The sequence below is a fragment of the Ictidomys tridecemlineatus genome, chromosome 7 (genome assembly GCF_052094955.1).
Source record: "Ictidomys tridecemlineatus isolate mIctTri1 chromosome 7, mIctTri1.hap1, whole genome shotgun sequence".
Lineage (NCBI taxonomy): Eukaryota > Metazoa > Chordata > Mammalia > Rodentia > Sciuridae > Ictidomys > Ictidomys tridecemlineatus.
Genome location: NC_135483.1, coordinates 190,742,546 through 190,763,175, shown reverse-complemented (window position 1 = coordinate 190,763,175; position 20,630 = coordinate 190,742,546). Strand labels below are relative to the sequence as shown.

At 50.3% G+C, this 20,630-nt stretch overlaps 1 protein-coding gene and 1 pseudogene across 1 annotated transcript; one reads left to right on the top strand and one right to left on the bottom strand.

Annotated features, from left to right (window-relative positions):
- Positions 1-1,165: 1,165 nt before the first annotated feature.
- Positions 1,166-15,592, bottom strand: LOC101976447 (uncharacterized). Its single transcript, XM_040267997.2, has 3 exons — positions 14,551-15,592; positions 4,417-4,556; positions 1,166-1,234 (listed from the first exon to the last, which is right to left on the bottom strand). Exons 1-2 carry the CDS (start codon positions 15,359-15,361, stop codon positions 4,444-4,446), a joined length of 924 nt encoding a protein of 307 aa, XP_040123931.2. The 5' UTR covers positions 15,362-15,592; the 3' UTR covers positions 1,166-1,234; positions 4,417-4,443.
- A 3,209-nt stretch (positions 15,593-18,801) lies between these two features.
- On the top strand, positions 18,802-20,119 carry LOC101976728 (hsc70-interacting protein pseudogene; annotated as a pseudogene).
- Positions 20,120-20,630: the final 511 nt, after the last annotated feature.

Here is a 20,630-nt window from a genome sequence, read left to right as displayed (position 1 = left end):
GCCTCTCTCTTCTTATACAGGTTGGGCCACTTTGAGTTATGTTGTCATGTACAACAAAAGGGGACCTGATTAATATACCAGGAAATGGAGTTAAGTGTCTGTACTCAGAGGAGCCACAGTCCAAAAACAACAGTCACTGGGCCTCTGATGCCCACGGCCCTCCTCATCCCGGCCTGCTGGGAAGGACAGACAGGACCGGACCCTCCTGGATCTCAGCCTTCTTCCTTGGGAGCCTGGCTTCTCAGAGAAGGCGGCTGTCCATCAGGGGTACCCCCTCCCAACCTGCTAGCGCCAAATTCGGAAAGGAAATCGTGGGGTTAGGGCGTGGTGGAGGGGCTCTGGGGTTCCTGCACCAGCCCTGCCCAGGCCTTTGCAGGCAGACTGGTCTCTGCTTCCGCAAGGGGCTGTCCCAACAGCCCCCTTGGCCAATTCTTAGAGAAGCCCAGGTCCCCTGGGCATGGCCTTCAGGGTTGTCCTTATCCTGTCTCTATCCCACCTTCCCTTGATTGCACTTCTGTGCCTGGGGTGGGGTTGGGGGTTCCTTGCCAGAGTACAAAAGTGCAGGGGAATTAGCCCCCTTCCTCCCAGCAGTCTCCCACCAGTGGGTGTACCAAGGTTCCATCTTTCCTCCTGGGGTTGAGTTACTTTGTCATTGTAGTCCACCACCTTCCAAGGTGGCCCCAGTGGCCACTAAACCCAGGAATGACCGTTCTCCCTTCTCTGTTGATGTCCCCTTTCCTAAGATCATGCTGAACTGAGATTTCTACCTGGCTGCTCAGGAGCTAGATGTGGCAGCCCCTGGGCACTGGCCAGGACTAACCACAAGGTAGCTGGTGGCCTGCCCCCATCGCAGGGCAGCCATTGCCTAGAAAGCGCACTGCGGGGCCAGGGCCTCTGTCCTGAAGGCCTGGAAATGTGCGCGTTCGTTCCTCCATGCCCGCTGCTGGATTCCCACCCAGTGGAAGTGCAGCTGGCGGGTTATACAGGCTTTATAATTCCTGCTCTTTGAGTGGGAACAGCTCAAACAGTTTGTTGTGTGTGCACAGAGGAAGTGCTCCACCTGGGCCTGTGGTTTACATGTGGCTCAGAAAGTCCCCAAGGCCCCCGCACTTACCTCCCTGCCCATTTGTATCTCTGAATAAAACAGACTAAAGACACAAGATCATTTTTCCCCTTTTTTTTTTCTTTTTTGCTCTTTTTGGTGACAAGTGAGATCCTTTGATGGAAACTGGATCTGTAAGAAAAAAAATAATAATAAGAACAGAGCCGTTGGCTCAGACGATTCCCAGTTCTCTGTGAGCGGGAATCTGGTGCCTCTGCAGTTCTACACTCTCGGGGGTGAGGGCTGAGCAGCTAAGATGCTTTCATGGAAAAATACGTTATTCAGGATTTCAATTTCTTCCATTCATGATGGTGTGTCCTTTCAGCCCACAAGAGCCACTTGGAGACGGCGTCTTCCCTGAGGCTGTGACACTTTCACAGAGCTCCTGGCATCTACTGGACCTGACTCAGTGTCACCATGTGCTGTCTCCCCTCGAGGGCCCCCACAACTAGGCCAGGGTGCTGGGCTCACCACATTCAGGGACGCACAGGAGCAGGAAGGGAGCCCCTTGTCTGTAATGCTTCACCATCCTCCGAGGAAGGTGTGGATCGAAAGGTTCACCAAGATTTAGGAAAGAAAATTCTAGAAGCATCTTTCCTCAAAGAGGGAGGCAGCTTTGCTACTGTCATCAGATGGTTCTTCAACTCTCTGGACAGAGGAGGACACCAAACTCCCTGTTTCCCTTCCTTTGGGACTAAGAGCTAAGCCTCAAAGCTCAGAAAGACTCGGGGTACCCCACAGTGCACCCCAGTCCTTCCACCTGGCCTATGGGGTGACTTTCACTGGTTAAATCAGCGAGACCTGCCCATCCAGTCCTCTTGCAGACACATCCGCAGCACAGCTACAAACCTCTCGCCCGTGGTGGTGGGAGTTTTGAGCTGCCCCCTCTCCCCAACCCCCACCTCATTTCTCCCTGGCCAGCAGGTGCCATTTTGTTTTCTTTCTCTCTCTTTTTTTTTTTTTGTGGGGGAAGGAGCGCTGGGGATTGAACCCAGGAGTACTTAACCACTGAGCCACATCTAGAGTCCTTTTTGTATTTTATTTAGAGAAGGGTCTCACTATGTTGCTTAGGGCCTCCCTAAATTGCTGAGGCTGGCTTTGAACTTGTGATCCTCCTGCCTCAGCCTCCAGAGCCACTGGGATTTACAAGTAGGCACCATTGTGACCGGCTATGTATATACTGTTTTGGATGCTCATTCCTCCTGTGCCTGGTTGGGGGAGGTAACCCAAGCCCAGCCTGGGTTGGTAGATCTAGATTGGGTTAATCTAGTTACTATAATTCAATCCCTTGGTTCTTAATTACAAACTTCTGGGCTCTTCAAAGGCCTCTGCTGCCCCTGGCTGTGGTGCTTTCCTCCGACCCTGAGATTCGTAGCATCCCTCAATAACAGGGGAGCTGACCCTGCAGCCTGGACTCTGGCAGAGGGGCCCTGGAAGACACTGGGCCTGCTGAGCTCCATCTCAAGCAGCTGGAGGCTGGTCAGCATTGAGACCTATTGCTGGTGTCCCTGCTGTCATTAGGACCAGCAATTTGGCAAAAGCCGCATGTTACATGGGGAAAGGCTGCATCATCAGAATCACCAGGCCTGGCTCCACCCATGCTGGAAAGGCCCCTGTCTCCTGTGGTTCATGTGGGGTCAGATTAGTAGCACAGTTTTTCCTCTCCAGTTGCACTAGCATCTGTCCCCTGGGTTATGTCATCCGACCTCCAGAAAGCCACACTCTAACCCTGAATCCAGGCAAGGACCTGTGGCCACCCCTGGGCTAATGAGAACGGACCTAAGGAGAGAGAGGAGTCACTGCTGGGGGCAGAAGAGGCAGGGCTGAGTGAAACTGAGACACTGCACAGGTTAAACTCTTGGGTCCAAGAGTGACAACAGCAATGACCTCCCAATCCAAGCCCCCAGCATACCTGAACCCCACAACACGCATACAGTTGGGGGTTGTAGTAAAGACTGGATTCAGTCTGCAGGAATACTGGTGGACTTTGTCACCAAGGCCAGTGCCACTAACCTACTACCCCTGGCCACAGCCCTGGCCCAGGTACTTCCCCCAGCGAACCTCCCCACATCGCCTTAGAGGAAGAGGGCAGTTATTCTCCCCACGGGGGATGACACTGCCTGTCAGAGGGTTAAGAACATGCCCCTGACACCCAGCTTTCAGGCAAGGCAGGCAAAACGGGAGGCTCCCAGCTCCAACTTCAAACTCAGCACCTTTCCAACCACCGTGTTGGCAGCAGTACAAGGCCCTCCAGCCCCCAGTTCTGTGCCTCAGCACTGCATCCCTTCCAACAAACTCAAGAAGAGGGCACCGATGCTCTCCCTACCTACTGATGAGGAAACCGAGACTCAACCTGGTGTTTCCTAAAGCTTAAGGTGCTTCTAATACTACTCCATGAATATCCCTGGGACAGGTAGCAGGAGCCCTTGAGAGGATGCTGAGCTCCCACTGGGCTTTATCTCCTTGGCTCTGAGATGTCTTGAGCATATACTCCCAACATCATGCCCGACTATGGCCATTACCTGTCCACTCTCTGAGCAGTGGAAGCCTGGGGGTGGGCTGAAATGCCTCTCATGATCCCTGCACTGTCACCTCCCAGGAATCTGGCCACGGGCATCACTGTGGATGCTCTTGGTGCCTCACCCAGCCCCTTTTCTGGGCTGGTGCCTCTGGAGCTGAGAATTGGGAATTTGGGCTGTTAAAGAGCTGCCCCCTTTTCCAGGGATTGCCCTCAGCCAAAAGGGAGCTGCCTTTTCCACAAAAGACACGCTCCTGCCCTCCTGCCCTCTAGACTGACGGACACAGGGGCACCAGAGGTGCAGCTCTGTGGTGTAGCTCCTGGTCGGTGCTGCCTGGGTCTGCCTGGGGCCTCACCTCTCCGGGCTCAGCACCTTCTCTGCCCTTTCTGGCCCCCTCACTGCCCTCTCCCGGCAGCAAGTAACCTTCACCCCAGTCCTCGTCTCAGGCTCTGCTCCTAGGGAGCCCTCTAGACGGGGGAGGATGGACGGACAGTGGCTGTGGAAGGCATGCTCCCGGCCCCAGAGGGTCCTGCAATATAGTCGCCTCAGTCTCCTTTTGCCTTAGTCTCCCCCAAACTGCTGGGACCACAGGCGTGCACCACCATGCCCGGTTGTTTTGATGATCGTAACAATGGTCTTGTCATGATCTGAGGGCGTCCAGGGCTTCCCGAGAGCCATGCCAGCTCACCCTGAGGCCAGAAATGAGTCACTCACTCTCAAGCTTTCCCTGAGAGGTGGGGGACATGTCCACCTGCAGACACGTCCATTCACAGAAGGGACAGGGGCTCTTCATACCTGCCGGACCTTGGGCTGGGGGCTTGTTCACAGGGATTCAATGATGTAGTAGGCAGCTCCCAGGGCCCCCAGAGCCACAGCAACAGACCCAAGGGCTTGGAGCTCGGGAGTAATGCCGAGATGAGCGTTTTCTTGAAAATCTGGAAAGCAAAGCAGGTAGTGGGGGTTTGGGAAGAGGGCTTCCCAGTGTCTGCAGCAGGAGGAAATGGCCACAATGGGGTTCCTTCCCTGAGGATGGGTGGACTGATGACCCATCACAGATATATGGGGACCCTCTTGATCTTCTCTTAAAAGAACGCTTATTCCCCCCACCCCTTCCAAGACACCCTATTGCGAGACCCCTGGGACCCAAGGATAAGCTGGTCTGGGACAACAGCTGCCCAGGAGGGGAGCAGGTGATGAGGGCGGTTGAGGCCCAGTGTGCCAGGCCCTGTGCTAGACATCTCACACCCAATGTCATCTTCAAGCCTCACGACAATCCTATGAGGTAGGTCCTATCATTTCATTCATTTTAGAGATGAGGAACCTCAGGAAACAACATATCACATCCCACTACGGAGGTAAGGAAAATCCACACTTCCTCTAGTCACTGCAAGGCAGGCATTTTAAGAATGCAATATCTATTTTGATAAAATAGATATTGATAAAATTGATAAAATCTTACAAAATGGGGATTCTTGTCTCATGTGAATGTGTATTCTTTTTCCCGGTTCTGGGGATTGAACCCAGGGGCACTTTACCACTGAGCTACAAACCCACTCCTTTTATTTTTTATTTTGAGACAGGGTCTTGCTAAGTGGCTGAGGCTGGCCTTGAACTTGTGATCCTCCTGCCTAGGTCACCAAGTCTCTGGGATGACAGGCATGTGCCACTGCACCCGGTTGTGGCTGTGTATTTTAAGCCAAAGCCAACGTTACTCTTTAGTGGCAATGCAGAGTATGGAAGCAGCTGCCCACATGTGGACAGAACTAAGGCTATGCAGCTGACCCTGGCCAGACTGGCCCTGCCCCTTCCCCTTCCTTTCTTAATGCTGAGCCTTCTGTTTGCCTTTTCCTGAATTTGGAATGTTCTCCCCTTTTTATTTTAAGCAGTGGAGCATCCCGAGATCCTTTTAGACTCAGCTCACGTCCTGGGGACACTATGACCTACACTGGCCCCCAGTGTGGACTCACGTACTCTCTTGTTCTGACACTCCTGGAACCTCTGCTGGGCACAGCACTTCTTACCTCGCGTCCTCATTTCTACTCGTGTACTGTCAGCTCACAGGCAAGCTGCGCACATTTTAAGGGAAATGTTCTGGTCCCCCTCAGTACCACTGGTTGGCTTTTGACCCCATGAGGACTCATGGCACCATCTGGCTGCTCAGGGATGGACACCCCAGGCGTGGGAGGAACTGGGCATGGTGAGAGGTGGGCGGGTCCTTCTTGGATGGGGCTCACTAGGCGGTGAAGTATTTCTGGATGCAGGCACCAGACCCCCTGGTATCTCTTAGCTTCTCTTAGGTTAGAGATGGTGTTTCTCATCCATAAACAGAGGAAGGACTGGGTTAGGGGGGGTGCTGAAAGGAGGAGGGGGATGAGGATGGAGGATGGGGTCTTGCTCCTGGGTGAGGGGGTTGAAATTCCCAGGAGAAGGGCCTGCTCAGTGGAGTACAGATGGGGCTGTTCAAGAGGGACCCAGAGCTGGGCATGGGTGGACATCCCTCTTCCAACCCAAGCAAATGACCAGGCAGCACTGGGAGAATGTGGGGGTGGGCACCTTCAGCCTGTTCCTGACATGAACAGGGGACTTCTTTTGAGGGCCAATAGCAGCCATGACATTTCTTTTGGTGGGTTTGTGGAAGAGGAAAAGCGGGGCAGAGACTGTGGGTGAGGCTGTGGGGCGTGGCCATTGGCAGACCAGCCTGGGCCCACCTGACCCTCACAGTCCCCGAAATTGCCTGACATGCTCTGAAGGGGTTGGGGTCCTGTGATCACCTGGAGGAGATCGTGAGTCACAGTCAGTTTTTATCACTAAATTCCAGAGGAAACTCCTGTGCGGGACAAGAAACTGAAGGCCCGTCTATGGTGAAGGCCTGGAAGGTGGTAAAGGGCCACCCAGAGCGTTTATTCACAAAGCTCCCGTAGGGCAGGGCGTGGACGTTATGAAGGGCTGGGAGGGATTGTGCTCTGAGGAAGGCAGGGCTTCTATGGAGAAGAGAAGAGTGAGATGACTTTGGAGCAGTTTCCAGAAGGAAGGCAATGGCACCTCTCTGTGCAGATGGGTGGGTATCCCAGGGAACAGGCCTGGTCAGAAAGGGCCCCTGCCTCCCAAAGCCCAAGAGAAGGCAAGTGGAGGGCAGGACGTTCCTTCTGGCCCAAAATTCCAGATGTCGCAGGTGATTGCTAACAAGGGACAGAGCCTGGCTCTGGGAAGTGTTTCCCAGGCTCTAGCCGCGCACGCGCTCGGGAACCTGTAGAAGGTGACGTGGCTTGGGAGTCCTCTCCCTGACATGGCCTGGCAGTACTGAGGCAGAAGGACATCGAAGATGCGTCTGTGGCACAGCCCCAGACGACGCCAGCAAGCAAAGCTGCCCGGACACACGGCACAGGAGCAGGTCTGAGTGCCCACCTGGGTCTGAGTCCCTGGTGGACAGAGAAGGAGAGAGATGAGGGACGCTCCTGCCCTGGGAAGGCCGGGGGAGAACCTGGAGTACAGCTCTAGAAGGCCCACAACAGACACGCACCCGAGAGCTTTCCAAGGCACCATCAAGGATGTGGGACTGGACCGCCCAAGGAAAGCTGCCCTCCCATGGCACAAGCCCTTCCCAGGCAGGAGGGGAGACTAGCTGCGAGGGAGTGTCTGGGTTCCAGAGCCGTCTACCTGGGAAAAATAAAATCCTGACCATGCCGCTGCTTACACCTGTGTGGTGTGCTCTACCTTCCCCTCACTGGTCATCTCAGCTAGCTGTCACAAACATCCTGTGAAGTGGCATCTTGTTAGTACCATTTTATAAATAAGGAAACTGAGACTCAAAGGATATAAGGATGTGCTACTATAGCAAGTAGATCGTAGAACCGAACTTTGACTCCAGATGGATAACTGGTTTTCTTTTCTTCTTCTTCTTCTTCTTCTTTTTTTGCAGCACCAGGGATGGAGGGAATTTCTAACTTTTAAAGTCAGCAAAAACTATTGCCCTGGCAAAATGACCCAAAAATGGCCCAGCAGGTGACTGAGCCCTCCATGAGGCTGCACGGAGACTCCTGGAATCGGAGGTACTGTGCTCCATTTATCTGGGGGCTACTGATACTTCCCTAAGACAACCACTGCTTTGGTTTATGGTCCTGGAAATTCTTTCCTCAAGGAAATCTCCCATTTTCTGTCTTCTGGGATGGCAACCAGCAGAACTCGGAGTTGGCGCCCTCTGCTGTTGGGTGAGAGGACTTGAGGCCTTTTCCTCTCCTGGCTATTTTGCAGGATTAAGGATTCTTCCAGGTCTGTGTAGCCACACTGGTCAACCAGAAAACTCAGCATCTTTCCAGCTTAGACCAAACTCCTCACATACTTTTCCTGAAGTGGGGAAGGCATGGATTCTAAAGGCAAGACTTATCCTTTAAAAAAAGTTTTAAATTGAGATGTATTTCCAAGACCACACAATTTAGCCTTTTAAGAGTGTTCAGTGGTTTGTGGCATTAAGTTGTAGGACCATCACCATTATTTAATTTTAGAACATTTTCATTTCCTGAAAAACAAAAAAACATACCCCACACGACATCATTCCTCATTTGCTAATCCCCTCAAGTTTTTGGGAATAATTTGCCCATTCTGGGCATTTCATGTAAATGGAATCCGACAATGTGTGTGTGTGTGTTGGGCAGGGGGGATCTGTTTCTTCCACTTAGCCCAAGTTTCATCCACGTTGTCATGCATGAGAACATGGTGTCTTTTTTTTTTTTTTTTGGCTGAAGAATATTCTACAATATTATATTGTGGTTATTTCACACCACATCTTGTTTATCCTCCTTTGGATGACGGACACTTGGATTGTCTTCACTTGTTGATTATTATAAATATTGATGCCCTGAACACCCATGTGTAAGCTTCTGTGTGGATGTGTTCTTAATCCTTGGACGTACACCCAGGAGTGGGATCATACGGCTCCTTCACATTCCTCCGGGGAACTGCCAGACAGTTCATAGCAGTGGCACCACTGACAATCCCTGTCCCCGACCCCCTGCCCCACGTGTGAGAATTCTGATTTCTCCAGATCCTCAACCTCGCTTGCTCACTATTGTCCCTCTTTTTGATGACAGCCACGCTACTGGAGGACTCTCACATTCTTGAGCTACACTACTTTGCCTATAGAAAGGCTTGGCTTTAGAAATTGACTTCCTTTACTTAAAGACCTCCATCCCCTATCTCCAACACTTCTTCCCACTTGGATTCAAAAGGGGGAAATTCCTTTGGAAGAAAGGTGTAGAGTGTCTCCTATCATCATTAGTGAGCTACCAATATGCCTTGCTTTGCCTCCTCAGTAAGCTGAATTCCCTCCTGGGGTAAGTTATAGGCACTCATTAAAAGATTTAGGAATGAAAAGTGAGAGTTCTGGGGTATTCCACACAGACTGATCATTTAGAAAAGTAGACCAGGACTGGGCTCTAGCTCAGTATAGAACATGTGCCTAGCATGTGCAAAGGCTCTGGTTAAGCTCCAGTATTGCCAAAAAAACAAAACAACAAAAATGTTTTACTTTCTACAGATACCAGCTCTGAAGGTCATAATCCAGAAATGTTTGTGTCCATGGTTGATGCTCACAATATACACAATATGCAGTAGAGCACTCAAGACCATTGCCATATGTCAAGGATGGACTCTAAGCTATAGAAGTCTTGTTGTCACAGTAACTTCTTGGATTTAGCACCCACTTGCATCTCTCATTTGCTACCCTCCCAGAAGAACGAACTGTGGCTGAAGGTCATGGTAATGACCCTGGCTCACGGCAGGTGCAGGAGAAGCCTAGAGAAGGGTGTTCTTCCTCCTGGAATTGAAAGGTGGAGCTGTGGTTATGAATGAGGATTCTGGAGAAGAGAACAAGTTTCCCTCTCACTGTTACAAGCGCCTGCTCCAGAGTGAGTTTGATTCCTACGAGTTTCCTTATGTACAGAATGGCCACGAGGTAGTGCCTCCTTCTAGGGCTGTGGGGTGAGCCGGCAAACCTAGATCAAGCTGATGCTGGGCTTGAGCTGAGTGCGATATCAATGCAGTTAGCCAGCGCCATCGCGTTCGTTGTACAAGACAGCCCGCTTCCGGAACGCCACTGAACTTCCTCTCCACACCTACGCTGGCTCAGACTCTTTGTGACTAGGCGAGAAGTCAGGAGCACTCTTCCTAGACAGCCACTCACTGTTGCAAAGTATTTTTTTTACCTTGAGCAGAAATCTGTCTGCCTCTAGCGTCTCCCATGGGTAATGTTGCCATTTTAGCAAATAAAAATGTAACAGGAGGTCCATGATTTGGGGAAACACATATAAAAAATTCTCTGCTGTTTGTTGAAATTAAAATTTAGCTGGGAATCTTATATATTGTCTGGGCCTCTCCATAGCCCTTAGTCAGACTCCTGGGGACAACACAGAAAGACTGTTCACATCTTCCTCTGACAAATGCGTCCTCCAACGCCATCAATAAATTGTCATATGCCAAATGGTTCTCATTCCCCTGCCTCCTCTCACCCTCCATCACCTGGACTATCTTCTTTGGACTAGTTTGTTAGTCATCTTTTATAGTTCCCAGGCACGGCCTGATGAAGACAGCAGATCAGTATGATCACCTCCTTTGTTATAAACCATATACTTCTCTAAATGTACCCTTGGCTCGAATTTTTTTGCACTCACACTGTACTGCTGACTCCTAACGAGCTAGTATTACTCTAAAGCCAAATTATATGTGTGCATGACTGTCTCCAGCGAGACTCATGATGGTGAGAAATGACAAAATTCAGGAATCTTGGTCTCTTATGTTAAAAAAAAAAAAAATCTTGTACCCTCCACAAGCACAGTTCCAGAACACATTCACCACGTACCCCTCCCTACAAGAACCAGCCCGGAAACCCCATCCACAGGAAGGCTAGAACTGCTGAAGTTAGAAATCTGCCCACCTTTCTTAGGTGAAGGAGCTGCTTTTCTGTTGGTGTGGGGGGACGACAGGCATTCAGACGATGGATGAGCTTCCGGTTCTGGGAGGGCCTGGGACGCCGATGGCTTTGGGCTGCTCTCGGGGCTCAACTGCTTCTGAGGGCTGGATTGCTGTGTGGTGCACTTGGATGGTTGCGTTGTGGACTGGGGGCTGGGATGGGTGCTCTCAGAGCTGGGCTGCTGGGAGGTGCTAGAGTCGGAGCTGCCCCGTGGAGAGATGGACGAGTCCCGGGGTGGTCTGGCCTCGGACTTTTTCTTCTTGCTCTTCTTCATGGTGTTTCTTCTTAACCTAAACTTGAACCTACATGGAGCTGCCTAATCTTTGGGCTCCCTCTTAGAGGGGCCGTCTGCCCCTGCCCTCTGCCCTAGGTGTTCAGCCCTGGTCTCTGACTGAACCCAGGTCCCAGAGAACAGTCACTTATACCCCCTGTGAGGTCACAAAAGCCAGGGTGGCTCCCACAGCCAGGGCTCCGGGGACAGTCTTCTGTGCAGGCACCAACCTGGTATCCCTGTTCTCCCAGCTGCCAGGGTAGGCAGAGGGCTGCTTCTGCTCTGCCCCTGCAGGCCTGGTTTAGCCTGGGGACCTGTGACAACTGGACCCCACGATTCTGCGGCCACAACACCACCTTCAGGCTCTTCATCACGGGTGTGTTCCTTGGTCCAAGTGACCTATCTCTTTCGCTCTAAGACACCCTTGATGGGACACTCAGCTTTATCACCCATTTCCACATACAAAAGCAGAGACACAAACATCCATCTTCACTCTGCCTTTAGTGAGCTTCGTGTAACTTTTCTGAAGATTTGGGGCTTCTCTGAGCACTTGACCTTCCACAGCCCCCAGCCCCTATCATTTCTGATTAGCTTCCCCAGCCTCCAAAGCCTGCTCTCCTCCAATGTGGGAGGGGAGCTTGTGGGCTGTTCCAACTTTTAAAAGAAGCTTTGAATTTTTGAAAAATTCTCTCTTAAAACCTATCTGCTGCTCAGAACACAAACATTTTTCTCAAACTCATTACAATGGCAAAACCTGAGGGGTTATTCCCAAACCCGCATGGGTTGGGTCAACAGACTATGATCTTCATCTACATTAACGTGATTTTCATTTTAGGACAGAAGAGGGGAAAGCATTTTGAATCGACAAGCTCAGTTTCACACTTTGCAACGTGAGTCACATTCACAGAGGGGACAGAACTTGCTGCAGGACGCATTGATCCGCAGGTGAGAAAACCAGGCCTACCCCAGCCTGTAGCCCCCCGGGGAGGATGCTCATGCCCACCACAAGGTTTGCTCAGAGCTAGTTAGACACAAAGGATTCAAAGGGGTCCAAGGCCAGACCCAAGCCAACTGTAAAACTACAGAGAACCTGTTCTAGGGCTTCCAGAGGCTGCAAAGACTTTAATGGTTATCTTTTTGAAGAAGAGGACATTGATGTTTAGAGAAGTTAAATTACTTTTGAAGATTAATTGGAGGCATGGACAGGGCTAATTTTAGTTCAGGGTTCTGTCTTTTCATGACCCAAGAAGGCAATATGGAATCAGATAATTACATAAGCTTTAAAATCAACGAATTAAAAAACTAAAAACATTTGCAAATTCCTTGAATGAGAAGATTGAAGAAACCAAACACAAGCATGAAGGATGAGGAGTGGAGGGAAGCTCAGATCAGTAGTGTTTGTTGTATTTGGTTGACGCTGGAGTAAGGAGGGAGCAGGGGAATCCACAAGACAGCAGTGATGCCCTGAAGTCAGGAGCAATAGTTCTCTTTAGGGGATTCCATTTAGAACCAGAGAGGTTGGGGACCTAGCCCGGGGACCCCATTGGGATTAGCATACAGGTCAGGAAATCCCAAGGGATTTAATTCTACAAAATTGGATTTTCAGGCACCAGTGGGCTTGGATTGTGGGCCTCCACCCAGTTGAAATCAGGGTTTCTCAACTTGGCTTTACTGACATTTTGGGCTGAATAATTCCTTGTGTGGGAGGCTTTCCTGAGCATTGCAGGAAGTTTAACAGCATCTCTGGTCTTGACCCACTAGCATCTCCCTTTGCCCATGACAACCCCAAATGTCTCCAGACATTGATAAATGTCCCTACCAGTAATCGGGAGTGTCAACATTGTCCCTGGTTGAGAACCGTTAGTTTAAATGAGTCAGATGGGGGTAGATATACACAGGTAGAATTTTCTGGTAGCGGTGAAGGAGATACTCCATTTCATCCAAAGAAGTCAAACAGGACACACGTCTCTGTTCCCAGGAGGGAGATGGAGGAAACACAAAGGGCAAGCTAAGGAGTGTGTCTATGGCTATGGAGAAAAAAAATGTGTGGGTTCTTTACTATGGTGGTCCCCAGAAGCAGGGAGAGGCAGTCATAGGATGAGAGCTGTTCCAGAAGAATGCACAAGAATAGCACAGCAATGGGTCCTGGCCAGGACACTGTCTCTGCCTGAGCACACGTTCCCTGCCGGGGAGCCTGGTTCCTCTATCATATGGCCACAGCCTACTGTCTCAAGCCTGGTGCCACCATGCTGCTGCCTCTGTCCAACTCTAGCCAGCTGGGAGGAGGTCTCGTGAACATGCCTAACTTTCCCACATTTGTAGAAGTACTTTCCCTCTACCACCTCCTCCCATCTCTGTCATACTTTCCGTGGCCAAGATCCCCCTCAAGGGGATCCAGCTCTTCATAAAACCTTTCTTGAGATCCCCAGCAGAAAGCCATGGTTTCTTCTCTGAGCCCCAGAGCACCTGTTTGTGCATCACATCCTGTGTGGGTTAGGATTATGTCTTGCCTTGTCTCCTTTCTTGTTCCCCAGCCCCTGACTGTGGAGATCAAGGAGGGTCAAAGCCAGCAGGGGCTCAATGCAAGCTGCTTAAATTGAACTAGGGGGAAGGCAGAGGACAGGGATGGGGACCAGGTGAAGGAAGGGTGGGAAATGAGGACAAGGAGCCTGAAAGACTTTCATCACTATGGGCTATTTCCAAAGACACACCAGGTATTTCTGAGCTTTGCCGAGGATCACAGTTGGGAGAGCCAATAGGTAGGGGGCTTTCCCAACAGCCAGTGCGGGCCAAGTGAGACTCTTCCAGGCTAAACTTAAAGGGAGTGAGAGGAACGAGTCTAAGCAGATGTGAAGTTAGGTGCCAGGGCAAGAACTGAGGTTGTTAAAATCCCATCCACCCAGAAGGCCTCTTGGATGTGTCCTGGGCTCTCAGGCAAAACATGCCACCATTTGTCCTGAAACTCTTCAGGCTAGATGACATCTCAGAAAACAACTGGCCTATCACCCTCACATGTCACATAGGAGGGAACCTTCCACAAAGAAGGCACCCACCCTACCCAGAGAGCTTCCCTAGTCCCTTCTGCTTCCCTAAAGAGTCCACTAACTAGTCCTCAGGCTGCGGATTAGCTTGGGGGCCACAGGCCCAGCTCCCTTGCTCAGAAAGGTCTGGAGGGTTGCCAGGAAGGTCAGCTAGCCCTGGAGTTCCATCCTGGAGGGAGGCTGTGAGGATCGGAAGTGCAAAGCTCGATAGGCATGTTTTTATTGTAATTGTTATTCCATGGAGGAGGAGACTAAAGAACCCCATCAAAGAACAGAGGAAGCAATCAGTGCTTGTGGAGAGGAAGGGTGGGCTGTCGGTCCTACAAATCCCCAGTGTGAACCTTACAAAACCGTAACTGCCAGTAGTGGGAAACGATGCCCCAAGCTGTGGGAAGGGCCAGTGTAGCCCACTAAATTAATTCAAACGCTTTTAGATTGCCTCAGCGAAGACACCTGGGGGTAAGAACTCTGGTTCATCACTCAAAACCGTACCCAAAATTGCTAGAGGCGCCAGAAGAAGAGCTGTGAAGTCGGGGTTTGTCCAAACTCAGCGGGGCACCAGGGTCAGGGGACCGAACTCTGTATTTGAACGCCCCAGCCCCCCATCCCTGCACCCGCGGCAACCGGATGTTCCCAGCCCTCGGGCCCCTCACCATCCATCTGCGTCCCCCGATCCGCTAAGGGAACCTTGCGCACTTGGCTGGCGGCGCGCTGGAAGTCCAGGACGCCCTGGGGGCGGCCGGGGCAGAACACTGCGGTGTGCACCTCGACGGCGGGGTTGTGCTGCGCGAAGATGCCGCAGAGCAGGTTCTCCAGGAGGCAGCGCGCCTCCGCCTCCTCGTCCGGCTGCGGCTGTACCAGGATCCCGATGAGCGCGGCGGGTGGGCGGGAGTCCCGGGCGCGCACCTGCTCCAGGACCAGCTGCAGCCGCGGAAGCTGCGTGCACAGCGCCGACGCGCGGCACAGCACCAGAAGCAGCTGCGCGCCCTGCTCCGGCGCTGTCCGGGGCTGCCCCACCGCCCGGCAGCTCGTGGCCGGGTTCTCCGAAGCCGCGGGGCCGGAGGTCCTAGGACTGGTCCCAGGCGTCTCGGCCTCGCGTGGGTCGGCGTACTTGCACCGGCTTCTCCCCGCCTTCTCCGCGGAGCGCTTGGACTTTGCGGCCGGGTAGTCGGCGTTGTTCTCGGAGTTGTCCGTAGAGCTGTCGCCGGAGCGCTTAAGTCCCCTCCTGGCGCAGTTACTGGTGCTGTGGCCTGTGGTGGCTCGTGTGGACGAGGACCTGGTGAGCTGATGGGTTGAGGCCTGCTCTGGAAAGTTCTGCAGATCCTTGCAGCAATCGTCCTGCTTCCAGAGCTCTCTTACCAGCAGCACCCGGCCGCGGCCCTCGATAGACTGGGCTAGAATCTCCTGCTGCGCCTCAGAGCTTTCCCGGGTCACGGAAGGCTTCGCCCTGGGCCGCTGCTCCATGTTGGTCCGGCGGCTCCCTTGCCCCCAATGGGCTTGGACCTCGGTTGGCCAAGGGAAAAGCTGAGCATGTCACAATACCCCTGCGCCTTACCTCTTCCTGTCATGGTCAAGGGCCTCCGCCCCCTTGTTCCTTGGAAATCTTCCAACACAGGGGAGTTGCTGTTGGATGCTAGTGTAACGCGAACTCTGTTTAATTTCTCCATCATTCTGTATGTGTGTAGTTTTAAAAGGTATATCCTTTTATCCCGTGGATAGACCTTTTATTGCTCAAGCCTTCAAGTAAAACGGATTTTTGTGCACCTGTGGTGTTTAAAAAAGGTGTACTTCTGTTCCTGGAACTTATGGAAGGCCCTTGAGGAACAGAGTGGCCATTCTGGGTGGCTGCAGCCTGGCAGACAGGTCTGGTTGCACCCAGCCTGGCTCCTCTCTGGGTGATCTGGGAACCAGCGTCCTGGACTATTTATTATAAACCCATGGGGTTGCAGGACATTTGGGTCCTTTCATTTCTTGTCTTGTGTGGGTACTAGAGTCTGGTCAAAATGTCAGCCAATATTTTCAGCAAAATAAAACAAAAAGCAAAAATTCCTTAGCTGCCCGGCACATGGGGTGAGCAGAGGGAGCTTGGGGAGGTGGGATAGAGGGACCTGGGACAACGGCTGAGACTGGGACTCCAATGGTGGGGGAAATTGTCCCTTTGTTAATTTCTAAGAAAATGAGCTTTGTTAAGTTCTAAAATATTTTTTGAAAAAGCATACAAATAAGACTAATAAATCAGTTGGTCAACTGTAAACCTGTGAACTTAAAACCCCAAAACCCCAGACTGTGGAGCTGGTTCCCTAGTGAAAAGTGAGGATGGGCGTTCATCCAGGATGGCAGCCCCACCAGACAGGTGTTGTCCTTTCTGCAGGCTGAGCTGAGCATGGGGGTCTCAAGTTGAGACTACTGTGGGAGGCAGGAGCCCTACACATGCCTTCATCTTTGCCTTCTAAACCAGCTTTTATCAGAGTCTGAAATTGGGAAAACCAGATCAGAATGGAATAGAGACTCCTCAAACATTGCCTTGAACTGCTCTGTTACCTCTGAAGGGCAAAGGTAGCCCAAAGTCGGCCTGTGGGTGGTACTCTGCTGCTCATGGTCAGTTCAACTGCATTTGGACAAAGTTCTCCAAAGTCTGACATCAGCCTCTGGCACACTAAGCCACATCACGGCAGAGGGAGGGGGGGCGGGGGGAGAGAGAGAGGACACCCCTCAGTTCCCAGCTAGCAGAAGGATGAGAAAGCAGACATCAGGGAGTGGGGGGAGGCAGCCTTCTGTCCTGGGAGTGACTTGGAATTAGGAGTGTTGTTTTCATTCATAGGCCATGTGACCAACCCCAGCTGCAAGAGAGGCTGGGAAATAGAACTTGGGTAGTCACACACCAAATTAATTAGCCCTTGGGAAGGGTTGAGCAGAAATCCAGGAACATTTAACAGTTTCTCGTTTGTGTCAAATAATTGCCCCTATTTCTGTGGGGGTCCCCCTGTGTTTGGGTGTATTACATCTTATCTTTTTACAACCCAGAAATGGAGATAGCAGCCTTCCCAAGTTACAGACATCGAAATGGAGGCTCAGTCTGGTTAAGTAACTTGTCCAAATTCAGGCAGCTAGTGAGTGGTGGGTCTGGGATTTAGACCCAGGCCCAACTGGCTGCTATTCTTAGATGCCTGCCAGGCCACAGTACCTTGACTCCCTGAGGCAGGCAGTGGGGCTGACTCTCCATCACACACTGGTTTCTGGAAATTAATATTGACTTAAGATTGGGGAAAGAGACTTAGGGAGGGAAGAGAGAGAAATGTGGGAAGAGGGGCACTAGGAGCAGCCCCCAATTGTTTTAGGCTTTTGGATTGAAAAGACTTCTGGGTCTTAAGAGTTTTAAGGTCACAATGAGATTGGGCTGGGAATTTACATTTAATTGAATGAGTAATTCTTCTTTCCATCTTTTACTGATTAAAAAATTTTAATAAAATATTTTCAAAATAAAGGACTTCAAGAAGAAAAGCGTTTGAGAAGACAGGAGTCCTCTTGCCATTTTGAATTTCATAAAAGCAATTATTTCCAGTTTTGGAAAGTCAGAAAAGGTCCTGCTTGGATGAAAGACTGACCCAGAAGTTTGTAAGCTGAGGAGTGAGAGACACACCTGAGAGGGTCCCCAGGCTTCGCTCCCATTTGAGCCACTTGCCCTTGTATTTGGAAGTCACATTGGGCTACCCGAGACATTTAACTTGATGAAGGGATTCTGCTGATAATGTGTGGACACTGCTGAGCTAGACCAAACTAAGTCAGGTTATAGATAAATTTTATAATTTTGAAAATTATTTAATTACCTTAAATTATACAGAGGTACTTGGCTAGGTAAAACAAAATATATTGTAGCTTGCATTCTACTCTTTTGGACCACTGGGGAATGCCATATTATGAGGATACTCCTGGAGCCCAAAGGAGAGCAAGCCATAGAGCAAGAAGCAGAGGCTTCCTGCCATCAGTCATTGATGGAGCTTTCAGTTCTGTTCAATCTTTTAATAACTGGGATTGGCTTATATCTTGTCTGCAGCTTGTGAAAGACCTGAGCTAGAATCACTCAGTTGAGCCACTCTCTTAACTTCCCTTCCTTCCTTCCTTCCTTCCTTCCTTCCTTCCTTCCTTCCTTCCTCCCTCCCTCCCTCCCTCCCTTTCTTTCTTTTGTTTTTTTGGTTTGTGTGTGTGTGTGTGTATATTGAGGATTGAACTCTCAGGGGCACTCAACCAGTGAGCCACATCCCCAGCCCTATTATTTTGTATTTTATTTAGAGACAGGGTCTCATTAAGTTGCTTAGCACCTCGCTTTTGCTGAGGCTGGCTTTGAACTCGAAATCCACCTGCCTCAGCCTCCTGAGCTGCTGGGATTACAGGTGTGCGCCATTGTGCTTAGCTAATTTCTGATCCTTGGAAAGGGTATGAAATGAAATTGGCTTAGACTAATAAATTTGGAGGTTATTTTTTACACAGCAAGAGGTAACTAATAGAGTCATCATTTTTAACCCCCACTACAACCATTGTAGGATCTCTGTTTTATAAAGAAAAAGACGGCCAGGTGCAATGGCACATGCCTATAATTTCAGCTACTTGAGAGGTTGCTGCTGGAGGATCACAAGTTCAAGACCAGCATGTACAATTCCGCAAAATAAAATGAAAAGAGCTAGGGATGTACCTTGGTGGTAGAGGGCTTGCCTAGCATGTGTGAGGGCCCTGGAATCCATCTTCAGTATTGGAAAAAAAAAAAAAAAAAGGAAAAGAAACAGACCTTGGAGGTTATATAATTGCTGTGGTCTGTGGAAGGCAACGTAATGGCCCCTCAAAAATGCTCACATCCTAATCCCTTGGTCCTAAGAATATGTTAGGTTATCTGGGAAAGAGGAAGTGAGGTTGCAGATAGAATTATGGTTGCTAATCCTGATTTAAAAATAGATTGTCGCCCCTTCTGCGCGGTGACGCTGAGCCAGCGCCAGGCCCGGGCCTGGGAACGTGCTGCAGCCGCCTCCGCCTGCCTCTCCTCGACCCTGGATCCCCGCAAAGTGAGCGAGCTTCGGGCCTTCGTGAAAATGTGTAAGCAGCGTCCTGCACACCAAGGAGATGCACTTCCTGAGAGTGGGTGGAGAGCATGGGGGGCATAAACCTAAATCAGAAGAAAATACCAAGGAAGAAAAAATAGATAGCAAGAAGTCGGAAGAAAACATTAAGAGAGACGAGCCATCAAGTGAGGAAAGTGATCTAGAAATTGATAATGAAGGTGTAATCGAGCCAGACACTGATGCTCCTCAAGAAATGGGAGATGAAAATGCGGAGGTAACCGAGGAGATGATGGATCAAGCCAATGAAAAGAAAGGGGCCGCCACTGAAGCCCTGGACCATGGTGAACTACAGAAAGCCATTGACTTGTTCACAGAGGCCATCAAGCTAAATCCTGGCTTGGCCATTCTGTATGCCAAGAGAGCCAGTGTCTTCATCAAATCACAGAAGCCAAATGCTGCCATTGAGACTGTGACAGAGCCATTGAAATAAATCCCGATTCAGCTCAGCCTTACAAGTGGCGAGGGAGAGCCCACAGACTTTTGGGCCACTGGGAAGAAGCAGCCCATGCTCTTGCTCTTGCCTGTAAACTGGATTATGATGATGATGCTAGTGCAATGCTGAAAGACGTTCAACCACGGGCCCAGAAAATTGCTGAACATCGGAGAAAATGGGAGCGAAAACGTGAGGAGCGAGAGATCAAAGAAAGAATAGAAAGAGAAGAACATGAGAGAGCCCAGAGGGAGGAAGAAGCCAAACGACAAGCAGGAGCTCAGTTTGGCTCTTTTCCAGGTGGCTTTCCTGGAGGAATGCCTGGAATGGGAGGGGGCACGCCTGGAATGGCAGGAATGCCTGGGCTCAATGAAATTCTTAGTGATCCGGAGGCTCTTGCAGCCATGCAGGATCCAGAAGTTATGGTGGCCTTCCAGGATGTGGCCCAGAACCCAGCAAATATGTCAAAATATCAAAGCAACCCAAAGGTTATGAATCTCACTGGTAAATTGTCAGCCAAATTTGGAGGTCAAGCATAATGCCCACCTGACAAAACCCTTACTGAAGGAAAAGCAACCTAGATCACCTAATGGCTGTCGCAGTAATACAAACCAGTGTACCTCTGACCTCATCAGGAGAGCTGGGGTGCTTTGAAGATAATCCCTACCCCTCTGCAGCAAATCCAGCCGAAGCATTTTACAATGGTTTGCTATCAGGGTGTTCATTCAGATAATGTTTTCCTGCTAGGAATTACAAACTTAAAACACTTTTTAAACCTTAAAAATATTTAAAACTCAAGGGGGTGTTATTTCCTACATTTTTATTTACTAATCATTTTGGATTTTTTCTTTGATATTGGGCAAGGCAGATACTAAGTATGGAAAATACATAGCTGTAACGTGAGTGAAATAAAGACTTACTAGTGGGAAGTAAATAAATCTCATTTACATAGATAAAAGTTTCAGTTGAATATATGGTTACTGAGACTGAGGCATTTTTGATTTGTCATTTAGAAATATTTTTTAAATGATTAATTTCAGTAAAACTATTGGGAACACCAGTATTTCACTCTAACCTGGGTAGGGACTGGAAGTACTTGGTAAGGCAGCAGCAGTCTTACTATTTTATATGACATGTGCCCTTATGCAGGCTGCATTTAAATCTTACACTGTGTTGAAGAGGTGATTTTTTT

Coding starts and splice junctions, on each gene's coding strand:
- LOC101976447 (XM_040267997.2), bottom strand. CDS start 15,361: ATGGAGCAGCGGCCCAGGGCGAAGCCTTCCGTGACCCGGGAAAGCTCT. Junction 4,557..14,550: donor TCGGGGGACGCAGATGGATG/GTGAGGGGCCCG, acceptor TTTGCTTTCCAG/ATTTTCAAGAAAACGCTCAT.